This window comes from Phalacrocorax aristotelis, unplaced genomic scaffold, assembly GCF_949628215.1.
Source record: "Phalacrocorax aristotelis unplaced genomic scaffold, bGulAri2.1 scaffold_119, whole genome shotgun sequence".
Lineage (NCBI taxonomy): Eukaryota > Metazoa > Chordata > Aves > Suliformes > Phalacrocoracidae > Phalacrocorax > Phalacrocorax aristotelis.
This window is the reverse complement of record NW_027441177.1, coordinates 151,453-176,589: the sequence shown is the minus strand read 5'-3', so window position 1 is coordinate 176,589 and position 25,137 is coordinate 151,453. Positions and strand designations below refer to the sequence as shown.

The following is a 25,137-nucleotide window of genomic DNA, read 5'->3' as shown; positions in this document are numbered from 1 at the left end:
TTGTATCTTCACAAATGAGACACAACAACTCATCTGGACTAGGATCACCAGAGCAGGATGAGGAGGAAGAAGAGGGCGATGGCTCCTCTGGCAAAAAGGGAGGCTTTTCCTTCTTTCCTCGCACAGAAGCTTCCCTGGAGGGGGAGAGGGCCTGGTGGGAGAGAAAAGTTTAAAGATGGGTCAAAGAAAACTCTTCCAAGCTTTGGATTTTATCAAAGGAAGAGAACAGGTGGAATTCTTCTCACTCCACATTCACCTTCTAAAACATAGGCCTTCAGATTAAACTACTCTTCTAGAGCCACAACACCAGAAGAGGGAGGGGGGAACAATTTTCCTGCTGCAGAACTCTCCCTTTCCTTTGATCAAGCAAGAAATTAGCTCAGACCAGAAAAATAACTTTTTGACAGCGAGAAATCAGGTGAAATGAATCCCACCTCTCCTTTGCCAGACGGCAAACGTACATTGCAGGCGCAGCACCAAGTTAGTCTCCGATCAAGTTAGTCTCTGAGTGATTACATTTTAGAAAGGAAAGGAGCCTGTGTTACAGCTTCTCCAGAAGGAGATCCATGGCAGCAAAACAGAAGTGCTACCAAGTGCAGTTTAAAACAGCTGCTCCTCTCAGCACACAGGAGTGTTTTCTTAATTTACAGCAACAGGAAAAGTTCCGTCTCTTCCACACACGGGAGTTCATAGAAGTCAGAGGGGGAGGACATCTCAGTCCAGCGGCAATTTCTTACGTTTTGCAAGGAGCCTTTGCAACATCAAACAGAACCAAAACGACCTCTCAAAGAGAACAACTCCGCTACAAACACCACCAAAATGCTTTGCAGAAATACACGTTCTTAGCACAGCACAGGTTTAACCAGCTTCCAGGGGCATGAACACGGGGACCACCCTACTGCGACGTTAGACAGTATCACAGATTTTAAGATTAAGACGCAGTGACAGTGCTTCCTCCCCCGTAACTGCAGGCGCTGGCCAGTTCGGTTGCATTGCCACTCACACTTGTGCGCGTGGTTTCTCTTGTTCACTGCTCGGTCAGTCCAATTCATTCCATACTTACGCAGGAAGAGCTGGCATCGCGTATTTCCCACTGCTTGTCAGCACAGCACCCTTTGGGTTGGGATCTTTCACCTCCACCATGGAACTCCACGGAATTCCTGTGCTCTTTCTATCTCTGGGAACAGGCTCAGAAGCTTTGTCCTGCTAAGAAAAGAGGTGCAGACTTATCTCGTCTGAAGAACCACGTTTAAAATGACATTTCCATGAGTATTTGAAGCAGCAAAAGCCTCTCATCCTCTCATTTTACCCAGCATAAGTGTTGCTCAACTAAAATACTCCTTTGCCTCAGTGAATAGAGCCGGGATGTTCCAAAGGCTTGGGCAGGGTTTTGAACTCACTCGACATTCTTTGGCTTAGCTTCAGGTTCCCTAAGGGCGAAACACCCCTCAGCTCACCATCCACTCAGAGAAGGGGCACAAACCCGCTCCTCCTCCAAAGCGCAGTGCAGTGAGAGCTTAATTCCCTGCTCTGGATCCGTCCCTGGGGAAACTCCTATTCGCCACCTGGGTACGAAGGTTGGATTCATGCCTCACGCACACACCTTCAGTGAGTAACGTTCAAGGGCATGAATACTCAGCCAGAGGCTTGGGCAATTAAAACACGCAACTATTCAATAGGTGGGGTCAGCAGCAACAGCTTGGTTTTATACAAAATACTAAAAACCGTGAACCGTCATTAAAGGACTTGAAAACTGAAAAAATTTCCAGCAATATTGAAATACATAAAAATATGCAAGCAAGCTCTCAGAGAGCGATTGATGGACTTATTTAACGTCTATGACCTGGAAAAAAGAGCGTTTCACGTTTATAACTCCAGGTGTCCCTTGAATTCTGAAGGGCTTTGCAACACTGCCTTAGAACCTCTCGATTTCAGTTTTACTGAAATAAACTCAGCAGTGTTTCTTGAGAGCTCAGGCTCAAGTGCAGCTTTACCACAAGGAAAAAGGGTAACTGTCCTCTTTCTCCTTTTCCAGCCTATTGAATTATATCATGCCCCCAGCCCCAGGTAAGCTTACGCTAGGAAAACATTATCAGAGAGACACGTGACTCACTGCTTATTGTCTCCTCAGTTGTTCAAAAGCGCAGAATCAAATCTCACAGTCGGCACGGAGGGACGGACCGCGCGGAGGGACGGACCGCACGGAGGGACGGACCCCGTGGAAGGAGGGACCGCGCGGAGGGACGGACCGCGTGGAAGGAGGGACCGCGGGGAGGGACGGACCGCGGGGAGGGACGGACCGCGGGGAGGGACGGACCGCGCGGAGGCACGGACCCCGTGGAAGGAGGGACCGCGCGGAGGGACGGACCGCAGAGAAGGACGGACCGCGCGGAGGGACGGACCCCGCGGAAGGACGGACCGCCCCAGACCCGCGGCGGTAGGTATTACAACACTCTGGTGTCGCTCTCGTTTTGTCTCTCCCCCCTTTCTCCCTTTTTTCTCTCTTTCTCTGCTTTTCTCTCGCGTCTCCATCGCTGGCCAAATGAAGGGACTTGGCACTTTGATTCCGTTTTGAGTCTTAGTTCTGTTCCCGAGAATGTAGAAGGAACGTGGCCACGGCAACACGTTGGAGTCAGTCAGAAGTTAAGCCCAGCCGCCCCCAACCTCCCAGAATTCCCTGAGGTCGGTTGGAAAGCAAGGGGGTTTAACCTCTGCCAAATTGTTCAGCCCGACAGTGGATCGTGACAGACTGGTAGGAGTGTTACGGAAAAACGCGGTAAAATCAGAAACAACTCTTTAACAGCAATTTAGTATTAAAGAGCAGGCATTCTTTATTCACAGCGCCGGATGCACGCGGGATCGCTGCTCCTAACGTGCGTACCTTACGCACCTTTCCCGTACAATTTATAGATCAAAAATTTACATATTCATAGATATTCATTATTGTCCTTTCTACCAATCAGCACAAACTTGCTCGTTCCATATGTAAATTACTGCGCAGACTCAGTTATCCTCTTCTCTTGTTCTCTTTTGAGTAGGTGGTATTACTTGGGTCGGTGGTGGTCCGTGAGTCGGTGGTCGCGATCTCCCCCTGTCGGAATTACCTTTTACCTACTTGGCTCTTAATCTTGGCAGTCCTGGCCAGTTTTCTCAGTCCACTACACGAAACCACATTTTGTCATCCTTTTCTGACAGAAGCACATTGTCTATTGTTTCGTTCACATTAATGATTACCGAGGGACTAAAATGCAGATCAAAGAATACACTGATTGGTATACTCCATGTCCCCAGACTTAACGCCCAGTTGGATAAGGCTGTACAAGAAGTATAGCAACGTCTATGGTTGGTTAATTCAATCGCTCTGGTTACAGGAGCAGCAACAAAGAGGCGGCTTTAGCAGTTTTTCTCCAGCAGGTATGCCCTGCTGCAAGGTCTGGCCTATCTGCCCAAGGACTGGACTAGAAGCAAATAAAGAGGAAGCCGTCAGCTGCTTCCGTTTGCAAGAAATACCAAGTCAACAATTGCTAAGTTCTTCCTGTTCATATCTCAGGGTCCTTTAGAGAGCTTGACATCTCCGCGTGATTCCCGCGAGGCTTCGGCTACCACGCGGGCTGTGCCCCACAGCCTCGCAGTTAAATTCCCCTTCCTGCGCTGCAGCTGCTTTGTGCAGTGGCCATAAGCTGCTCTGTTCCTCCTGCGTTTTGCTGGCGAGACGGCTGTACGAGGGCGATGCTGGCGGCACACACCGGCTACGGGGCTGCTCCAGTCCTCCTCTACACCCTTCCCTGTTCCCTCTTGCTCCTTCTAGCAAGAGGTTGTAAAAGTAGCAAGTCACTTGAGCAACTCTTCTCTAGCATGCAAGTCCTGTCAAACCAGTAACATGATACACCTTAAAGTCTCTGTTCCTTTATGGATTATAGAGCTGAGACAGAACACCAGCAACACCACCATCACCACCCCCAGCCACGGCAAAAAAGATGACATTTCTTTACAGCCAGCCACCAGATGAGCCGGTAACAGGAGTGTGTGCCACTGGGTCACTGAGGCCAGCAGGGACTGGGGTCCATTTCTGAGCAACGCTGTCCTGTATAGAACCGAACCCGTTCCTGCTTTTCAAAAGCTTTCAATATTAGACATGAATGAACTGGTCAGTAAGATACCTAAAACAGAGGTTTTCAAAAAAGAGGATTTCAAAAACATTATTTTAGCAAATGGATTCATGAGCAGAGGGACCACAGAGACCTTTCATGCTTCTACAAAAGCAGGTCTTATATAAAAATCACAAGCAAAACAAGCTGAAAGTAAAAATGCAAAAAAAAAAAAGAAATAAGAGAAAGAAAATGGATTGGGGGGCAGTGAAGACAAAGTATTGTCTAATCCTTTTGTTATTTAGCTGTATAATTATTGATTGTGCTGACAGGTCGCTGACAGTTTTTGGGGGGTGTGCCTGGGTCTGCTGGTTGCTGCCAATTTTGGGGGAAACTTGAGGATTTGGGGGTGTTGCTGTGTCAGGTGCATGCTGCTAGGTCTGGTGGGAGCAGCCAGGTGTGGGGTGCGTCTGGATTTAGGGTTTGTTCCTGGACTGGGGCAATGCTACCAGGTCTAAGGGTTATTTTGGGTTTGGCGGCTGCCGCTGGGTTGACGGCAGCCTCTGTTCCAGTGGACACAAACCCTGTCCCTGCAGCAGCGCCAGCAGTGCGTCTCGTAAGGCGCTGGGCACTGCTGTGGTCACGCTGCGCTCTCTGGCTGGTTGTTTCAGCAGGTCGGCTGCACGGCTGGCCTCCCTTGAGAGGCGCTGGGGTGCCACCCTCAGGTGGATTTCACTTGCTGTGTTTGAGGTGAAACTGTGTCCCTCATGTTCAGAGTGCTTTCAGATAGCTTAGGAGAGCTCCAAAGGACATGGCTGTCTACGTGAGTGGTTTCTCCAGAGTGGGGGGCTGGGTGTTGCACAGCGTTTCTAAGCCGGGGGTGAGTATGGGTCAAAGAGTCCAGCGGCCTCTGGCCTCCTCCTGGCTCGCAGAAGCAGCAAGCTCCTTGGAGCTGTATTGCGCTTCTGTCCAATATACTGTTCGAAAGGAAGGTTCTGGGGCATGATGGAACTCGGGGAGCCACAGGGAAGAGGAGGTGGCACAGCGCACTGTCCTAGCCCTTCTGGCTTTCAATCCCCGTGGGCATTTGTGACCCTCAGGTTACCCCCCTCCCCCTGGGAACATCTGCTCCTTCTCTGAGTGGCAGCCTAGACTCGCTGAGTAGGCAAGCGTGGCGTGCTACCTAGGTGCAGCTTCTTGTCTGCTCCTTGTGCTCGTCTTGCTTTGACTGCGTAGCTGAAATAAACCCGTGCTTCACCGACTGAAGTTAAGTCTTCCCACAGTGTGTGAGGCGCTCTGGTTTCTCCACCCCCGTGTTTCTCTTGGGCCTGAAGTAGGAACCTGAGGAGCAGGGAAGGCTCCTGGGACAGTTCACTTTCCGGGCAGTGCTGAATCGCAGTCAGGCCTTGCAGCTGAAGGTACGGGGACAGAGAGGGAGGAGAACTGTAGGAGAGGAGGAGAAATGCGCTTGGCTGGGGAGAAGCTTCCCTGCCAAAGGGCTATAGGCAGCCCTGTCCTTGAGCGTGTGCCACGCTGGCCTTTCTTCTGCTTTAACTTCCGAACAGCGTGTGCCTGGAGAGCTGTTCTTTTTCTCTTTCCTTTTGGGTTTAAGCTTCAGTGCCTACAACCACCGCAGCTGAAGCTAAAACCACCTTGAGTGTCTGGACTGCAAGTGGCTACAAGTGGCCACATCCCGTAGAATGCACTACTCCTGGCCTGCTGGTGAAAGACTCGAAATCCTGGCCTTTCTGAGGCCTCTGTTGCTGCTGGTAGCGAGTAGTGACAGGGAGGCCATTCTGCTTCAGTGCCTTTCTAGAGAAGGCAATGAGACATTATACTAACAGCACTGGGTCTTGTGACTGTGGAAGCAGGCTAGAAGACCTTGCCAAACTGTTTGCTGAAGCTTCTGGGAGCTGCTTCTTCCTTTACTCTTCTTGCAGCCAAATGAGGTAGAACAGGATCACACTGTCTTGACCACGAGAGGTGCAAGGACCTCGCAGGGCAGCCGGAAGGAAGGTGTTGACCGAGGCCGTCACCGCGGCACTGCTCTGTCCTTAGTCAAATGCTAGAGAGGAAAAGGCAGCTCCGAAGAGGGAGGGACGGTTCTGGGCCGGTGGGTTATGGGTAGCCGTAGTCGTTGGCTATGTCCATGCTGGCCTCCTTCTGCACACAAACGTGCAGCTGCCCGGTGACACCTGCAGGGCCGCCCGCTCCCGCTCCTCCTGGGCCAGCGCCTTCACACGCTCCCGCTGGGGCCGCTGCTTGCGTGTGATGGGCACCGACTGCTCCTGCTCCTCCAGCGGGGTGGGCGCAGCCGTGAGCCCCCCCAGGGCCCGAAGGACAGCGGGGAGTCGTTGGGAGGTTGTGGCGGCATGTGCAGCTGCTGCGGCAGCCCCTCCCGTGGGGTTTGGCCTCCGTGGGCGACAAGCACAGCCCGCTCGGCTGCTGGGGTTTGGCGGCAGACCTGGTGCGTGCCTTGCTGCTCGATGGTGCCGCCGGTGCCGTGTCCTTCTTGCCGTCAGCGGGGGCTTGAGGCATCCAGTGCTGCGCTGGGTCTCAGGGCTGCCATCAAGGAATTGGGTTCCGGGTTGGGTGGTTGGGGCATCAGCCCCACCACCTTCACTGTGTGCCCCAGCAGGTGGAAACTGTGGCTGGAGTTGAGCAAGGGCACCCTCAGGACGATGCGGAGCGTCCTCAGCGCCGGGTGGGGATGCTGCTCCTGGGGACTCTGGTTCCAGGCTGCGGTGGGGATGCCGGCAGCGGCACAGGGTCAAGGCGGTGGGATCAGAGGTGGCACCCAGTGGGCCTAGGACTGGCCGCATCAGGGCGGGCAGAGGGGACTCCCATGTCTCACTGGAGCGGTGAGCGTGTCTGCCCCGCCTTGCCCCTGCACCCACTGCTCCGCGGCTTCATCCCGGGCTGGGGCCTCCTGGGGCCTCCCTGGGGTGCTGCAGGGGCGTGCGGCCCAGTGCTGCCGGGAGCTGCGGGGCCCGGCTGGGCCCTGACACCGGCTGTGCTGGCACCTGGCAATGCTGTGTGTTCCCTGGAACGTACTGCAGCCCCCGGGCAGCGGGGGGCCGTAGCTTCCAGCATGGGTCTGTGGGACTGGAGCAGTTGAGGGTCACAAGGCTGGGGTGGGGCGTGGGGTGGGAGTCCCAGAGCAGCAGTTCAAGGCCTCCGTGCTGTGGTGTCTGGGTGGGCCGCTGCATTAAACCTTTCTTCTCCGCCCCATGAAGAGCCTTTGCCCCTTGGTGTTGCCCTGGTTTCTAGGTTGCTTGGCGGGCACGCTGCTGATGTTGGACGCTCTGCGCTTGCTGCTTCCCGCCTGCAGCCCGCTGCTGCCTGCCCCGTGCCATCCCCGTGCAGCTCTGCCTTTGTGGTTTGCCTGCTTGCTGCCCACCTCTCCCCACCTGGGCCCCACCCGGCAGGAGGTGACACCCGGCGGCAGCGGCAAGTGGGTCAAAACCACCTGGGGCTGCCTCCGCAGCGCCTCCTCCAGCAGCTGGGCCATGTGGGGCTGGTGACGCTGGGGGTGCACCTGGGCTCTGGCCAAGGGCGTCAGTAGTGGGGACTGCAGGACGCTGAGCAGGGGACTGTCCAGAGGAGCCTGCAGGGGATCGTTCTGGGGACTGTCCACAGGACTGTCCTCAGAAGTCTCCTCTGCCGTCTCCGGAGGAGCCTGCAGGGGATCATTCTGGGGACTGTCCACCGGACTGACCTCAGAAGTCTCCTCTGCAGTCTCCGGAGAGCTCTCCTCGGAGATATCCAAGGGCAGCCAGGTGGGGAGGACTGCCGACACCCCGCCCTGGTTCCCCTTGGTGTCTTGCAAGGGGGAGGCCGGCACACCCCTAAAGGGGTCGGCATCCCCCAGCATCCCCGATTGCAGGCGGCGGTTGCACCAGCCGCCCTCCGCCTCGTACTCCAGGAGGTCAGGGTCTTCGCTGCAGGAGGCAGTGGTGTCCAGGCTGTCGGGGAGATCGGCGAGGATATTTTCACCGTCCACCAGCATCACTGCTGCCAACTTCTCCACCTCGCAGCCGCCCTCTGCCCTGTACTCCAAGAGGTGGGGGAGCTTGTTAAGTGAAGTTGTTAAGTCGAGGACATTGGGGATGGTGTCCCCGCCATCCACCAGCCCCGCCGCCACCAGTGGCTCCTTGGGGCAGCCACCGTCCGCCACGTACCCACAGAGGTCAGGGTGCTCATCAAGGGCCTCGGCAGTCACGTTGGGGACACTGGTGGTCAGGGTGGTGTCCTCACTGTCCCCTAGCCCTGCCACCACCGCATGGTCCTGGGGGCAGGCGCTATCTGCCGTGTACATGGAGAAGTCGTGGAGGTCATCGAGGAAATCGGCGCTGATGAGGCTGTTGGGGAAATGAAGGCCATTAGGGATGGTGTCCTCGCTGTCCCCCAGCCCTGCTGCCACCACTTGCTGATGGGGGCAGCCGCCCTCTGCCACGTACTCGGAGAAGTCAGGGACCCGGCTGAGGAAGCTGGTGAAGTCGTCGACGTCGTCGACAGAGACCTCGCCGACCCCCAGCCCCGCCGCCGCTGCTGGCTCCTTGGGGCAGCCGCCCTCCGCCACGTACTCGGAGAGGTCGGGGAGCTCGTGGAGGAAGGCGGCGAGGCTGGGGCTGTCAGGCCCATCGGGGAGGCTGTCCTCGCTCTCCAAGGTGTTGAGCCAGGAGAGCACCAAGCTGGCCATGGTGTCCTCTGCCAGCTCAGGACAGGCCTCAGCGAAGGCCTGTGGCCCCTGCTCGGGCAGGTCGACGGGCTTCTCTGGGGCTGCCGGGGTGGTCTCCACTGCTGAAAAAGCAAAGAGATCCAACCCAAGCGCGGGGTGATGCAAGCTTTCCTTGGCACAGGGCAGCTGCCCGCGGGTTCTGCCACCCCCCAGAGCTCACCTTTAGGCTCCATCCTGGTTCTGCAGGTCGGCAGAGCCAGGGCGGTCTGGTGGGGGCTGGCAGCAGGGACGCTGTCCTCGATGGCCACCACTTCCTTCTTGAAGCCCTCTGATAGCTTCTGGGCGCTGCCAGGCAGGGTGTGGAGCACAGGGTGCTCCTGGACCCAAGGCTGAGCCGTGGGGCGGCACGGTGGTGGGTCGCCGGTGTGGGCAGGGGCACGCAGCAGGCAGGAGCCCGTGGGGTCCATGGGCTCTTGCTGGTCCAGGGTCCGTGGCCCCATCCCCCTCGGCTGGTGGGGCACCAGCGCCTGTGGCACCACCTGCTGTCCCCCAGCCGTAGGCAGGGGGACAGGGAGCAGCCATGGTGGGGAGCGACACCCCATGGTTTAGCTGCACCCGGTGGGGGAGCTGCTCCCCATGGGGAAGCTGCACCCTACTGGGGAGCTGCACCCCACTGGGGAGCTGCAACCCAGCATGGAGCTGCATCCCATGGGGGAGAGGCACCCCAGCTGGAGCTGCACCCCAGCAGGGAGCTGTACCCCCATGGGCATCCGCACCCCACTGAGGAGCTGCACCCCAGCGGGGAGCTGCATGCCTTTCGGGTGCTGTACCCCCGTGAGGGAGCTGCACCCCAGTGGGGAGCTGCACCCCGTGAGGGAGCTGTGCCACTGGGGGAGGTGGCACCCTGCTGGGGAGCTGCACCACCTGCCCCAGGGCCCCCAGGGGCCCTGGCACCACCTGCCAGACGGTGGGCTGGGACAGCTGGTGGGTGACGGTGTGGAGCTGGGCAGGCTCACCAGACACTGCCAGCCCCGGGACAGAGGGCAGCACGTGGGCACTGACCGGTGCTGGCATGGCTGGGGTGGTGAAGCTCATGCTGGGCACCTGCGATGCCGTGGGCAGCCGGGGAGGGAACCTCTCTGTTGGGGGAAGCAAAGAGGGGTGGTGGGGTGAGGTATTGGTGGGCAGAGCCCTTTTGGGGGGGTTACCTGGAGGGCAGGAGCACCACGAGGAGCAGGAGCCTGATGCCGTACCTGCCTGGCGGTGGGTCAGTGTGGGGTTTGTTTGGGGCAAACACTGTTCTGGGGTTCTGTCCCCAGGGCGATCATTCCGCCAGCACCTGCCTGAGCCAGCCTTGCCAGGGCTGGATTTGTCATGCCTCAGCAACTGCCCATCACCATGATTTCCCATCCTGCTGATGATTTTCTGTCCTCTGTGCTGATTTCTCATCCCGATGAGGGTTTCCCATCCCCGCCATGAATTCCCATCCCAACGATGATTTCTCATCCCAGTGATGGCTTCCCATGCCAACAATGATTTCTCAGCCCTGGGATGGTTTCCTATCCCAATGGTTTCCCATGCCCACAATTTCCCTCCCAAGCATGATTTTTGTGGAGAGGTGAATTTCCTTCCAAAGGGGAAGGGATGCAGCCGGTACAGGCGGCCCTGCGGTGCTGCCATGGGTGAGCTGCCCCATCCCCACCACTGGGGCGGGATGGGGCCCTTTTGGGTGTTGTTTTTGTGCTGCCCCTCTCTGCCCCAGGGTGGGGACAATGCTGCTCCCAACCGTGGGGATACCTGGCGCTGGTGGTACCGGTACCTTGTGGCCATGCTGGGGAGCTGTCGGGCAAATCTGGCAACTGGCCTGTGCCAACCGAGGAGAGAGGCTGGGACGCAAAGTATAGCGGTACAGAGGCACCCTCACATTCGTGCCCTCGAGCTGTCCCGTTCAAACTGAGGCACCCCAGATGCAGTCTTACACGTGTTTTTAGACCGTTCAAGCGTTCATCTCCAACGCTAGTTGACCGGTTGATACTTAACACACACGCGTGCGCTGGTGTTTTGCAGAGCAACTCTGTGGTTCTGTGGTATTGTCATCCGTCTGCTTGCTTTTTCTGAGAGCCGAGTTGCAGATCCTGCTTCCTGTACCTGGAGAGATTCCCTATTCGATGTGTTTGCTTTTCTTGCTTTTAGACTAAAGGCAGATACGCACTGTAGTGTAAACTTCTAATTTGTTCCCATCCCAGAAGAGTCTGATTGTCAGTGTTTGACTATTTCTTGCATTTGGGGAGAGGGGGCAGGAGATGGCAGGTATTCTTCTGCCCCAAATCTGGGGTTTTTGCATACTAGCCATAGAGGAAAGAGCAAGGGTGCCAGCTGGCGAGCCATGCAAAAAAGCAGTTTCCTTCATAAGTGATTGCGACTAGTTTCCTAAAGACAATGTCCGTTTCAGGCAAGAGCAAAAGAACAATATCCCAAACAGTATTGTGTTTGTGCAGGTATTATGAAGGAAGCGTTAATCCTTTCCAAACTTGAAACGCAGTAATCAGTTTCGCATGTTAGCAAATGTTAGTAGTTCTCTTTCTAAGATCTCTTTTCTGCCCTAAGCTGGTCTCTGTGCTCCAGGTTGTCATTCTGTATTCTGTGTTCCTCAGATTTACGGAGGAGAGAGAATCAGGTGCAGTGATTGAAATTACCGCTATTGAAATGCAATCCTGGCTACAGGATTGTTGCTGTCATTCATGTATTCATACAGCCCAGTAGTATGTCAGCTCCGCCGGCCTTATTTGAACGGTCGTGTTTTCCAGCCTTCTTAAAGATTTGCCTCTCCACCACAATGAGTAGCCATTGTTAGCTTGTGGTTTTGCCATGTCTTTCTGGTGTTGGCTCTGAATAAATGAAGTACACTGGTGAGTTACAGCGTCTCTTGCACAAACACTACAGCAGCCTCCTGGTGCCCATGAAGCATCTGCAAGCAAAAAACCCTGAATTTATGTGGCTCTGCGTGCAAGCTTTGGGTGTATTGCTGCAGTAGTTGTTGCAGTGCTTTCAGGCCCTCCCCAGTAATTCTGGACACCACAGTGTTGCGCTTCTAAACGTGGCCTTGTTCTGGGGGTTAATTGAAATGGGTGTGCCTAGCGCTGTCTTGTCGATGCACGCTCCGTTTCTGGTTGGGCGGCACCCTCTCCTGGTATTGTAATGCTGCCCTAAATGAGAGGAGAGGTGCTGCTGTCGTCAAGGATCAGGTAAATAGCTGTATGCGGTTCAAGGCAAGAATGGCACTGCTGTTCTGACACGGAAAATGAACCAGGCAGATGAGCTTTCTGTTCCTTCAGCTGGAAACATTGCAGAAACCACTGTTAGAGTGGCTCCTGTTTGGGAGCGAGGAATGGAGGCTGTAGTGGTGGAGAGGCCTTCCAAAATGCGTTACTGGCCTTGGAGTGTGTTCCTCAAGGTAAGTGGATGAAGCAACCCTTGTGTGGTGATGTAAAGTACGTCCTTGTCCTTCCTCCCCTTCGGGAGGTGCGTGGCTGTAAGTGCGAGCCCGGTGGTGTTCTAGCAGTGGCAGGCAGCATGAGCCTTCCTCTTTGCCCCTAAATTCCACAGCAGCCTCCGAATTGCCCTCTGCTCATGGGGCACTTTGGATGGTGTATGAGTTGTTTGTCAACAATATCCGTGGTTGTATGTCTGATTCATCATGAGTAGAGCGCAGCTACAGATCAATGAGTGTGTGAAATCTCAGCAAGTTTTCAAATGTAATAACTACTCCCTAAAATACTGCAGCATTTTCCAGATTATCTTAAAGCAAATTCTGGCAATTGAGACCTTTCTGGGTTTTTTCACAGGGCTCCTAAGTTGCGCCTAATCCTAGGAACTGCTTTCAGGTGACGTTTCCACTCCTATTTTCAGTCGATACAGCACACGTAACAGATTTAGTATTTTGGCGCTGTGACGGCTAAGTATGGCAGATATCTGAGCACAGGGCTTGGGCTTCCACAAAGAAACACTGTTCTAAAGGTGCTGCTGCTGACATTTCTGTGACTTCTTTGTCAGGTCACTGATGTTTGTCACTCAAGTAAACTTGCACCTCAGAGTGTCTGGGCTATGGCTGTTCTTTCTTAGAACTTGAAGTACTGCGTCTGGTAGCTGTCTGTAATCCTGGGGATATACAGCCTGGCTAAAGGTACCTTCGAATTTTGATGGTTGGTTATTTAAGAACCCAAAACGGTAGCACAGCCTTTGTATTTTTGATACTTCCGCAGCAGAGACAAAATACCTGAAGTCCCTGAAGGGGGGGATCACTGTCTGTGTATCCTCTTTCCTGGGCTTTTAGGACAGGAGCAGGGGTGAGGTTTTGGAGATAAGCACCTCTTCTCTGCCCTGGGTTCAGCACTGAGATTACAGACATTTTCTGTCCCTATTTTACAAGTCATCAGGTCTGTTCTCTGGGTGATGTGAGGGAGGAGAGGGGCCCTGTATATGGGAGAGAAAAGGCCGTTGCCCTAACAAAGGCAATAGGTAAAAAGGGACCTGAGAGGGCTCTAAAAGGATATGCTCTGAGAACAGCTATCCTCAGCCTTGGGATATGGAACATAGACTGTGCAGCAGCAAATAGAAAACTCAGACCTGATAAAACACTAGCACGTACCTCCCGCAGCAGCCCAGTGATGTTGTCCCTCTCTGTGTCACAGCACCCTGTCGTCTCCTCTGTAACAGTGACAAAAGTCAGACGAGTTCATATTTCTGTGGGTTTACCTGGCCAGTACTGTCCCACCCTCATATTTTTTCCTGTGTTGTCCAAATAACCTTACTGCGTTGAGGAAAATAATGAGAAGTGTGGTTAGGGACTGGAAACGGATGGGATGGGGTAAGGGAGGAAAAGAAATACCCATTTTAAGTGTGTTGTGTTTATTTTTATAATCCTGATGTGAATGCAGTCCTCGTCCCAGGTAATGTGCGTCTCTGTGCGTGTGCTGGCCCTGGTGCTCGCTCTCCACTCCGGTGTGTGGGGAGGCTTTGCTGGGCCTCTTCTTGCTAAAGTAGAGGGTGTGCCTGGGGTACCTGGAGCGGGAGGGCTGCCTGGGGAAGGCTGTGACACCCACAGATCACGCCTCTGGTCTTTTAAAATCAATCTGTGCCATTGCTGCTGTGCCCTGGAGCCGTTCCTGAAAGCTGCTGTGCGAGTTGCAGTTGGTGAAAGCAGTCAGTCTGCGAATTTCAGTGGGTTTTCCCCTGTCAGCAGAGAGCCACGTGGAAAGGGGATGTCTCAGCCCACACTTGGTTTTCCTCGGGACTTTGGCAAGTAGTTATTTGTGTAAGAATTTGCCCCCAGAGTTGGGAGACGCGTGGAGGACAATATCCTCCTGCTAAGCAGAACTAGCTGTGCTGCAGGTGGCAGAAGGGCAGTGTTTCAAATCACTCCTAAGCACGATGGCAGTCATTTGTGTTCAGCTCCTGAACAGTGGCTCCTGCCCAGCAGCAGGATTACAACAGGTAAGAATTATTTTTGTGTGGTTCAGTAGCTCACTACTGGGAAGATGCCAGATGGGGATCTGTAGCTGAGCCGTGGGGAACTCAGGTGGAGGATGCTTCAGATTTGGTCCTCAGCTGTCACCCGACACTGAGAAGTTACCTGGGATTTGATTGCTGTGAAGTCAGCATGGTCAGCAAACGTACTTCAGTGAAATTAAAAAGGGAGAAGAAAGTAGTCTTTGAGCAGAGACTCACAGTTTCTTCGGCAGTTCCGCCAGCTTTCAGGGATGGCTCTTGAGATGGAGGTCTGACCCCCTCTCTGCACTGGCATAGTGGCCCCCTTCATAGCAATAGTTGTCTGGTCGTGTTTGATTCCCCTGGTTTTAGCGTTTGTTCAATTACGGACAAAGCACTTTTTTTCTGTGCTATTGCTTCCGTAAGTCAAGTCAAGCTCTGCAAATTTGGGTTTCAGGGTTCCAACAATGAGTTGATTTCCTTATCCCTTGAGGACGAATATCCCCGTGCACACCCCAATGCACACTTTAACCTGTTGCGAGCGATAAATAACAGACGAAATCTGATGTGCTATAACTTGTTTACCCACAAAGCAAAGTGCAAGAGAGGCTCCAGCTAAAGGGAAGGTGAGGTATTAGGGACAGGGTAACAAGGCAGAGACCCCCCTCTCCCCCCGCTGCTGTGTTTGATTCTGGAGGACACGCTCCACATCCATGTGTTGTTTCAGAGGGTCTTCGTCTCTCTGTTGTTGTTTTATTTGTTGGTGTACCCTGCACTGTCTCCTGTTGTTGAAAATCCGACTGCTGGTGCTGCTTCTAAAGCAGAGTTGTGTCCCCTTCAATGAAACTTGCCAAGTCAGGTTGAACTGATGAAGCAATTGCTGGGTTGTTTTTTTTTCCCAGTAGTTTGCTGTTGGAAATGTCAGCAGTCTGTCTCAGAGGGCAAGTGTATTCCGATTCCCAAATCATCCTGCTGCAAATGCATGCACATCAAATACCGCTTCTTTGTGATGCCCGTAGGCCCAGTGCTCTTTCGCTGGCTTGAGAGCAGCAGGTAGCTCGGAAGCTCTGCAGCGCCAGGGAGGGATGGGGCCAGGCGGTGCTGGTAGGGGCACCCAGCCTGGCTGCCCACAAGCAAAGGCTGTTGGGGTTGAGCCGGCAACTGAGCCCCACACAGCCGCTTGCTCAGCCCCCCACTGGCAGGATGGGGAGAGCATCAGAAGGGCAAAAGTGAGAAAGCTCGTGGGTTGAGATAAGAACAGTTTAATAATTAAAATAAAACCATAATAACAACAGCAATAATGCAAAGAAAAGGAAAATAAGGAGAGAGAGGCGAAACCCGGGGCGGGGGGAAGGGGGAATGAACAACCCAGACACACGGCACGTGACGCGGCCGCTCAGCACCCGCCGACCCGCCGATGCCGGTCCCTGAGCAGCAGCCGCCCCTCTGTGCGCCCACTGCCCCGGGTAATAGGCTGGTCGTGGCGTCACATGGTACGGAATGAGCACCCCATTGGCCAGTCAGGGTCAGCTGTCTTGGCTGTGGCTCCGCCCCCCCGGCCCCTTGCCCACGGGGCAGAGCGTGGGAAGCTGGAAAGGTCCCTGGCTGCTTCGCCAGCTGCAGCGAAGAGGAGTGACCCTCTCCCAGCCAAAACCAGCGTGGTCGCCACCCCTTATTCCACACCGTTTTCGCCATGCCCAGGTCCCATACGATGCAACGCAACCTCACCAACCACCACCCCTCCCCTCCCCAGCCTTTGGCATCATACACAGACATCACTCCCTTTGTCTATGGCCCTTCCCTGTAAAATGTCCATAAAAACGTCCACTTGTGTTTCTCAGGGCAGCTGCGGTGCCGGGTCCGGCCCTGGCACAAGCAGAGGGACAGTCCCACGCGCTCCCATCATGTCACCCCCAGGAGCTCCCCGCAGGGGCAGGGAAGGATGCTCCGGGGGTTGGGAGCAGCTCCCAGGACTTCGGACACCAGGCACGGCCACCCTGGTGCCACACGGGCGGTGTGTAAGCGTTGCCGCGCAGGTGGGGGTTTGTGCCTCAGTTTCCCCGTGGAGAATTGCTGTGTCGCTGCAGAGGGGGGTGATGGCACCCCCGTACCGGGGCTGGGTGTACAGCCAGGGCTGGGCTGCTGAGGTGTCCCCTACCCACAGGAGAGAGGGTCAGACAGAGCCCGGCGGTGCTGGAGGGAAACAAGGAGGCAGAAGGGGTTTTTTCTTCTCTATTTTTGTTTTTAATTTGTAAATAACTTTCCATGAAAAACGTTAAATTGCACACGTGTATCTGCAGTTCTTCAGTATCATATAGAGGCCCCAAAACAGGAAAATATCACAAAAACAACAAATAAAAAGAAGCATCAGCAATACAGATACCAACACCTACAGTGACCCCCCCCCAAAACCCGCAAGAGGCATGACCCTTGCTCCCCAGCCCCGGGACACTGTCCCCAGCCTACGTCAGCTAGTGAAAGGCAGAGAGGGTTTATGGTGGTCTAGACCCCTTGGCAACGGCAGCGAGGGGTTTGGGTAGAAAAAATACCAAAGCCAGTTGTGGGAGCGACCCCGTCCCCGCTGCTCCTCTCCTGTCGCGGACAATTCCGGGACCCTTGATGAAACCTGTTGCTGCTGCTGCAGGAATCCTCCCTTGCCTGGTCTTGGTTTACAGAACGATGAACACAAGCCTTTAAACAATGAAAATATAAACCAACTCCCAAACTGCATTTCCCCTAACCCCACTCTTAGGAAATTCTAGTGCTAAAAATACAGGTTCCTTTGAATATATAATCGATAATAGATTCTATAAAAACATCTAAAGAAGCAGACTTGCTGAATCTATAAACCTTTTGTTCTTCCCTAGGTAGAACCTCCCTAGGAGGGAGGTTGAACTCAGAGGATCTAGAAGGGACCTCTACGTACTTGCTAGCTAATTATCACACTATACCTATGACCTACCCTAGGCAGAAAATAGGAAAAAGAGAGAGAGAAACAGAGGGACGAAGGGGTGAGAAAATTGCACTTAGTCTGTCGAGCCCTAAGCCACCAGGATCTCATGTCTTGGATGGGATTTAGCGGGTGCTCTGTTAGCCCTGAAGGAACGTAGGCCGTGTCCTTTGCCACGGGGAAAAAGAAAAAGACAATTCACATGTATTCCTTTAAAAGCAAAAAAATAAGCAGTGTTGTATTTCTTCTCCTGAGGAAACTCATGGACTAGAGACTTCTGACGTGGCCTTTAAAGCTCTATCAAGCTGTTCCTGTGGTGTTGGTTTTTTCTCCCCGCAGTGTTTCTGTGAATAATCTTACAATGAAGCTGGTAAAAGTCCCTGTGAATGTCTCTGTCTCTAGAAACTCTTGTCCCTTGTAAGTCCCAGCAGCTCTGGGGGAGCATCCTACTAAAGCCTGTGCGGGCTTTGGAGAGTGACTGGCCCCTTATAAGAGGGACGCCAGACTGCTCCAGTCGCTCACATCTGCTGGCAAAGAGCCGTCGCTGAGTTCAAACACCTCCTGCACGTTGCCGGAGTTGGAGAGGTAATCGTTTGCCCCTTGGTGCCAGGGGTGCTGCAGGAAGGCCGTGGCCATGAAGGTTTCATCCAAGTCCAGGTTGTCGTGGTTGGATTCGGTGAGGACGTGCTCCTGCCCCTGGGGAGAGGCGATGTGGTGCCCGTGTAGCATCAAGTCCAGGTCGCGTGTTATGGGGCTGATGGGAGGCGTGAGCTCCAGGTCCCCAAAAGTGGAGAAGTCTCCATTCAGGGTGGTGTTGAGGATGGCTTCCCAGTCAAGGCTGCCTTTCAGTGATGCCAGCTCAGTCTGCTCTTCCTGGGTCAGCAAGGCAGGGTTGGAAAGCCGAGGCGCCTTGGCCGTTTGCTCGGGCAAGGGCTGCTTGCACTTGTGCCCTGCTTTGCCATCCGCTGGGTTCCAGTTCTGGTCACCGGTGACTTCTTCAAACTCTTTCAGCAGCTGCTGTAGCTCCACGCTGACGTTGAGGCTGTTACTGGAGGCGCAAGCTGAAGTGGCCGGGCTGGCGACGCTCTGTGCTTCTTGCTGGGCTCTGTCGGTGACAGCTGGGTGGATCTGCACCGGGGGCATCCTCCGCTTTTTGAAGGCACCACTCTTGAGCCGGTCGGCGTATTGGGGGTCAAGCTTCCAAAACCCACCTTTCCCTCGCTCGCCCTTCTCCCGGGGCACCTTGATGAAGCCCTTGTTCCAGGAGAGGTTGTGTCGGATGGAGTTCTAGACCCAAAACACGAAAAAACCAAGGCTGAACCTCCATTATCTTTGAAAGGTCGTGGAGGACAGGAGAGGTGCCCGAGGACTGGAGGAAAGCAAATGTCACTCTAATCCTCAAAAAGGGGAAGAAGGAGGACCCGGGAAACCATAGGCCAGGCAGCCTCAGTCGAGTGGTTCTGAAGCCCTGAATGTGCCTGGAGTGATGTGACTAATTCGAAAGGAAACTCAGCTATTGGGTAAATGCCCCAGCGTTGGACTCCACAAAGCTAAGACTGGATTAAGAGATTGGATATGGTAGAGGTGGGTGGTTTTTTTTGTAATGTTGCCTAGATACCTTTATGCTTATTTATCCATAACCCGTAGTGCTGAAGAGGAAAACCAAGGCTTGAACACTTAGAGCTGTTGAAAAACATGCGCACACCCACACCGCACACCCCCCCACCCCCAAAACCCCTCCTCCGGGCTGAAGCCCGGGTGTGTTGGCTCCTTTCCAAAGCACTCAGCTCCCACAGGGATATCTCCATCATCTCCCCCCAGAGTAGGTGGCATGACCTTTCCAGGCTGTCTTCATGTATGGGAATGAGGAGAGGGGATGAGAACACAGCCAAGAAGAGACCAAACCGAAGAGAGAAGAGACCTAAAAAAGTAGAGAAGAGACCAAAAAGAGAGAGGGAGGCAAGAGAAGCAATAAGAAAAAAAGAAAAAAAAAAGGAGAAAAAACAAAAATGAAAAAAAATTAAAAAAGAATAAAGAATAAATAAAAAAGAAGAAAAAATAAATAGAAGAGAAAAAAGAAAAAAGAAAAAGGAGAAATAAAAAGTAGAAAAAAAAAGAAAAGAGAAAAAAGAATAAAGAATAAGAATAAGACAAAAGAATAAAGAAAAAAGGAAAAAAGAAGAACAGAAAGCACTGGGCTGCCAGAGGCGCTGGCGACCGCCCTGCGCAGGGAGAAGGTGGGCAGCACCCGGGCAGGGGGTTTGCAGCGCCGTCGCCCTGCCCTGCCCGGGCGAGCACCGCTGCCGGGATCGCTGGCGTGCTGCGGGCGCGGGCTGCGAATAACCCGAGCAGAGGGACGAGCCTCCCGGGTCCCTCCTGCCCTGCCACAGCCGAGAAAGCCCCCCGTGCCGGAGGTCCCGTCGTGTGCCGGGGGAGGGCAGCGAGCCAAGGTGGCTGGGAAAAGCCCCTGTGCTTCAGGCTGTCCCCAGAGCTGGTGAGCGTGGGGGAGCTGGCCCCTGCCCCCCGAGGGCACGCTTGTGCTGGCTGGGGACAGCAGCCCTATTTGACCTCTCTTGGGTTTCCCTCTGAGGCCTCACCGGCTCGTCACAGTGATGGAGCCTCCTTTGCCTGTCCCAGGGGTCAGGAGACCTGCCCTCTGCCCTGCTTGGAAAGCAGCAGCATTTCTGCTCTGGACCTCCACAGCGAGGGATTTGCGCAACAATCTGCCTGGGGGTCGGCTCCGTCCCTCTCCTACACCTGCTCCTCAGCCCCCAGAGGCACTCGGCCTGGCGATTTCATGTGTGCTCACCCCCGAGGGACTGGGGACCCCACGAGAGCGCCAGGAAGGTGGAGCTGGGCACAGAGACGCCTTCGCCCCAGCACCAAGAGGAGCCGGAGGGACCAGCAGACCGGTGGGTACCTCCTCGCTCCCAACACGGCCCCAGGCTCTCCCCTAGAATGGCTCCTTCCCTCCGCCGCCCTCATGGCCGTGGCATTTCTGCACACCCAAGCTCTTTCCCGTTACAGCCCTTCCCCGCCGGCTGCCGGCATCGCTCTCCTGCCAGCGGGATCCAGCGTCCCCGCGGGACCTTGCCTTGCACCGTGGGGGCTGTGGAAAGCCCTCCCCAGCCCCGTGGGGAGAGGGGAGAAGGCAAGAAGTCTCCAAATCTCGTACCTGCCAGTTGGGATCGGCGTGTCGGAAGTAGCAGAAGTTGTCAGTAATCCACTTGTAGATGGCGGAGAGGGTGATTTTGGGCTTCTGGCTGGCTTCCATCGCCATGCAGATGAGGGTGGCGTAGGAGTAGGGTGGCTTGATGTGTGGGTTGGTCTTGTAGTCGATGTCCTGCATGAGCTGAGGGTGCGCGGCCATGGGGTGGTGCGCCGTGCTCAAGGTGGGGGAGGAGATGGGCTTGCAGGGAGTGTGGGGCATGCCCATGCGTGCCGGGTTGGCGGCCGGGGGCGAGCACGGCGCGGCAGAGCTGGGGATGCTGTGACAGTCCTGGGGGTCCGGGTCACTGGGGCAGCAGGAGGACTTGCCCATGCAGGCGCTGATTGAGAAGTCCTGCAGCCACATGAGGCTGGTCAGGCTGTCGTCCAGGTCGTCTGAGTCCCCCACGCTGCCCTCCGGCCCTCCGTCCTTTCCTGCCTGCAGGCAGCGCAGCCACCCCTCAGCCATGCCTCGGCACTTCGGCAGCTCCTGCTTTCACGGGGTGCACGTGAAGGGAAGGGAGGGGATGGGGCAGATCCTGCAACAGCAACAGGGAGAGGGTTGAAGCTCCCTGAAGCGCAGCTGCTCTCCGGCACCCGGGCAGGGCTGGCCCTGGGTGCTCCGGGTGCCGCTGGGCGAGACCCATCCCCAGGGTGCTGCGCACTGGAGCCACAACACCTCCCCGGGGTGCTTGAGCAGCCCCAAACTCAGGGAAATTCCCTCAAACCCCTGTGCCACGGTGTCACCCAGACCCCAGCAGGCCAGTGCTGCCCAACAAGCCTTCAGCCAAAGTAAGAAAGAATAAAAACAGCCAAACCCCCCTCAAACAGCCAAAATCCAGCCCTGCCATCCCGCAAAGCAAGAATGATTCTCCCACCTGCTGCTAGCAGGACAAAATCTCAGGCTACACCACCTCGCCAAAATATCTTAACGTTCCCCTCCTGCTACCAGCTTCCCTTGGTTTCCTGCTCTTTCTGCCTCTCCCTTCACCTAGCGCCCCTAAAACAACCCGGGGAGGGGGCACAGGCCCAGCCCAAGCACACCCTTACTCAGCGAGAGCCGGTGGATCCAGGCGTCCGTTATTCCCGGGCTGGGGCTGTGGTGTCCGGCTTCGCTGCCGGGCTGTGAGCCCAAACTCCCGTGTCTTTGGGCGAGGAGAGGCCCCCGAGGCCGAGGAGCCCAGCACCGGCTGCACTGGGGCAGCTGGGGCCGAGGGTTCCGTCATTCGAATGATGCTGCGACCAACAGTCAGGGGGTGTGGGCGGAGCGGAATCACCCGCTCTGCTCCCTCAAAACAGGCTTTTCCCCCCAGAATAAGGCTCAGCGGGGCGACAGCTTGTTTGGATGCCTGATCCCCAGTGTCACCACCCAGCCCTTGCACATTCCTGTGCCCCCGGTAAGGGAGAGCCCAGAAACCCTCACGGCAGTGGTTGGGGGGAGCGGCGGAGGGAATGCAAATAACAACAAAAATAACAATAACACAGCTCCTGGCCCTGCTGTTGGTCCTCGCATGGCCATGGGGAGGTGGAGGGGACCTGCCAGTTTGGGCTGAGACTCGGCTATTTGAGGGACGGAGCCCCGGGGTGGGGATGGGCAGGGTTGAAGTACGCGGGGAGGTGGCAGGGAGGATGCGGGATCCCACCGTACCCCACACCCAGTGCCAAATCCATCCCCAGCAATCCCAAACCCCACATCCTGGTGCCCCCGGTGGGGCTGGTGCAGGGGCAGCCCCAGCCCTTCCCTCCTGCCTGGGACCCCCCTCCACTTGTGACCCTGAGGAGCCCACAGTGACCAGGGCAAAGCTGAAGGGGGGAGGGGGGCTGGTAGAGCCCCAGATTCAAGGATGGGGCCTGCCTTTATTTAATTAGAAGGATTACAGACACATGTCTCTCTAAGAACTCCCCAAGCCCCACCACTGCCCGCCCAAGGGCTTTAACAGAGACCAGGGAGGGACCCCCAGCACCCCAACCGAGGGGGCCAAGAGCAGCCATGAAACCCAAGGGAAGCCGTTTGCTTTCCCCTTACACTGTAAGGCCTGCCCTTTGCGGGGTGGGGGGCTTCGGGGTGTCTCCGGGAAGGTTTAACCACCAGGCACTCCTCCTGCCCACTGCCCCACGGGGGAAGGACCCCTGAGAGCAAGGGGCAGGGGGGCGGCCAGACCCGCTCTCGGGGGCTGCTGCTGCCACCAGTGGTGCGGACAACAAGGGCTTTTCCTGCCAGGACCCCCGGGGGTTTGGGCCAGACGAGCTGGGAGGGTCAAACCCTCTCCCCAGCACACGGGCAGAGTCCCCTCTGCTCGCGCCCTTCCCCAGCGGCCGCAGGCTGGGAGCTGGCGGGTGCTGGGACCAGCCGTGGAGGAGGGAGGAGGCGACTCCCAGGGGAGCGGGAATCTCTATCTCCCTTTTCAGCAGACCGACAGCCAGAAACCAACCCCAACCCTCAGTTTGCTGCCCTTCTAACAAGTCACCTCCCTCGGGAGCAGGGCCTGCCTCTGCAAAAACACACCTGAAGGCAGCAAGAGCTCGAGGGCTTTCCAGAGCAGCCTGCAGCAAAGCACTTCAGGCCTCAGCGCGCCCATCCCCACCCTCCCCCTGCGCAGGGTGGGGCTGTCTGCGAGCAACCCACTTGCCGCAAGGTGCTTCCCCCCACCACGCATCAGCCCCTCCATTAAAACCAAATTATAACCCCCCCTTACAGCCCTCCTCACCTTCAAGGCATCAGCTCCCAGCACGAGGTTTCTTCCCTGGCGCTGGAGGGATTTCTCTTCAGCGCTCCTCTTCTCCCCTTCCCCTCCAGGAAAGGTCCCCTCTGGGTGTCCTCATCCGTCCCCGCAGTGCCGGGGCCCCGGCGCCTGTGCCCACTGCCCGGCCACCCGCACCCCGCACCAGGAAGCTGCCGCTACCCCCGGCCAGGCTCTCCCTGCAGAGGTTTCGTTTGCATTTGCACCTTCTCCATCCTGGCAGGGCTCGGAGGAGGCAGGATTTAGGATGGGTCGGTAATGCGGGTTGAAAGGGACATTGGGAAGTGTTTAGGAGACTTGAAGCAGCTGGGCTGGTTTTGGGGAGGTGCAGGGGGACGGGTGGGTGGATGCTCCCAGCCAGAAAGGGTTTCCACCCACCGAGCCCCCAAGACCCCGACTGCCCTCGCCTTGTAACCACAGAACGACTCCGGACACTTTGTTGACATAAGATACCCTTTATTAAACGCGCTCTTCAAATCCAAAACACGCTCAAAGCAAAGCCGTAAGCAGCAATCTGGTTTCCTTCCTTCAATCCCTGGCGGGTGGATCCCTGGAACAAGGGGCTGCCCTGCGAGGCAAGGGGCCGTTGCTTTTCACGCCACGCTGCCGGCACTGGCAGCTCCTGCCCACCCCTCGTCCCTGCTGGGTGGCCGAGGGCAGCGCTGGCATCACCCACGCCAAAATCCCGTCTCTCCTGAGCCACGGCGGAGGATGCTCGTGGCTTTGCTCGCAGCACGCTGCATGGGCACAGCCTCCTCCCGGCTCCTCTCCATCGCCGTGCGCTCGCCGGCAGCCACGGCCCCTCTGAGCAAGCGTCAGGTGCCCGCACGCAGCCACCCCGCTCTGCAGCTGCCCCCTGAGCTTGCTGGGCCACTCCTGCAGCCTTGGGGACACACAGCTCGGAGCGGCCAGAAAACCCTCCTGGTCGCCTCCCAGGACCTGCCTGTCCTGCCCCGACCCGCCCCGACCACAAGCACTGTTGCAGCCCTACACCGGGGGGCCTGGCCAGGCCTGGAGAGCTCTCCTTGTCCCCTTTGAAACCACGAGGAAGGTTGGGCTTTGGTAGACAAGCCACCGCTGGAGCATCAGACTGATGTTCCCTTCCCTGGACACCATCCAGCGACACCGTCCCCCCGCCCCGCTCTGCCCCACCGCCGGGCCCTATGGCCGCCTCCCTGGGGCTGCCCAGGTCCTGGAGCCCTGGTGGAGCTGGGAGGAGGAGGAGGAGCAGGGGGAGAGAGGGACAGAGCGGCAGAGAGGGGTGGGACAGGGCAGTGGGGGGGCCCCCACGCGCCAACTGCCCCCGTTAATACACCGGTCATGGTGTCACGTGGTATGGAATGATCATCCCATTGGCCAATCAGGGTCAGCTGCCCCGGCCGTGGCCCCGCCCCTCCCAGCCCCCTGCCCACACGGCAGAGCGCGGGAAGCTGGAAAGGTCCCTGACCACCGCAGTGAGGAGAATTAACCCCTTCTCACCCAAAACCAGCGCAGTCTCCAGCCCTTATTCCCTACCATTCACACCATGCCCAGGTCTACACCATGTCAGAGCCTACATCAGGCTTGCAAAAGAGACAGCCTATGGGCCAGGCCAACCTGCCAAGACGTTCATGTTAGCTACCACACTGTGCACAAGTGCTCTTTGCCCCAGCGCACCCCCACAGATCTGGTGAGGAATCCAGTAGAGAGGAAGATGAGGGCAGGGAAAGCCTGCTCTCCCCTTCCTACTAAGTGCTCCTCTGCCTGATGACTCGCTCGCTCAGCATTTCGCTTGGAGCCTGCCTGGGTGAAGATGGGTTCTTCATCACAAAGGCTGCATCTCTCAGGGAAATCCTTCAGAGGAGAGAGAAAGGTTGGTGCCCTGCAAATGGGAAACCTCTGAAGGAGGGGGGTGAAGTCACTGCGGTGGGATAAAGCAGAGAGAAGGTGGTGGGTGTCACGAGCTAAAGGTGACTGAGGTGTTGCAGCAACAAGAGGGCAGTC

At 56.1% G+C, this 25,137-nt stretch overlaps 1 protein-coding gene across 1 annotated transcript; it reads right to left on the bottom strand.

Annotated features, from left to right (window-relative positions):
• Nucleotides 1–17,692: 17,692 nt before the first annotated feature.
• On the bottom strand, nucleotides 17,693–20,898 carry LOC142050995 (forkhead box protein J1-like). Its single transcript, XM_075080189.1, has 2 exons — nucleotides 20,382–20,898; nucleotides 17,693–18,493 (listed from the first exon to the last, which is right to left on the bottom strand). The coding sequence occupies exons 1-2, from the start codon at nucleotides 20,880–20,882 to the stop codon at nucleotides 17,693–17,695; spliced, it is 1,302 nt and encodes a 433-aa protein (XP_074936290.1). The 5' UTR covers nucleotides 20,883–20,898.
• Between the last annotated feature and the right edge of the window lie 4,239 nt (nucleotides 20,899–25,137).

What these genes read in the sequence shown, in the direction of transcription:
- LOC142050995 (XM_075080189.1), bottom strand. Translation starts at nt 20,882, where the DNA reads ATGGCTGAGGGGTGGCTGCGCTGCCTGCAGGCAGGAAAGGACGGAGGG. An exon ending in ACGCCGATCCCAACTGGCAG is followed by an intron (nt 18,494 to 20,381) that starts GTACGAGATTTG and finishes TTTTGGGTCTAG; the next exon opens with AACTCCATCCGACACAACCT.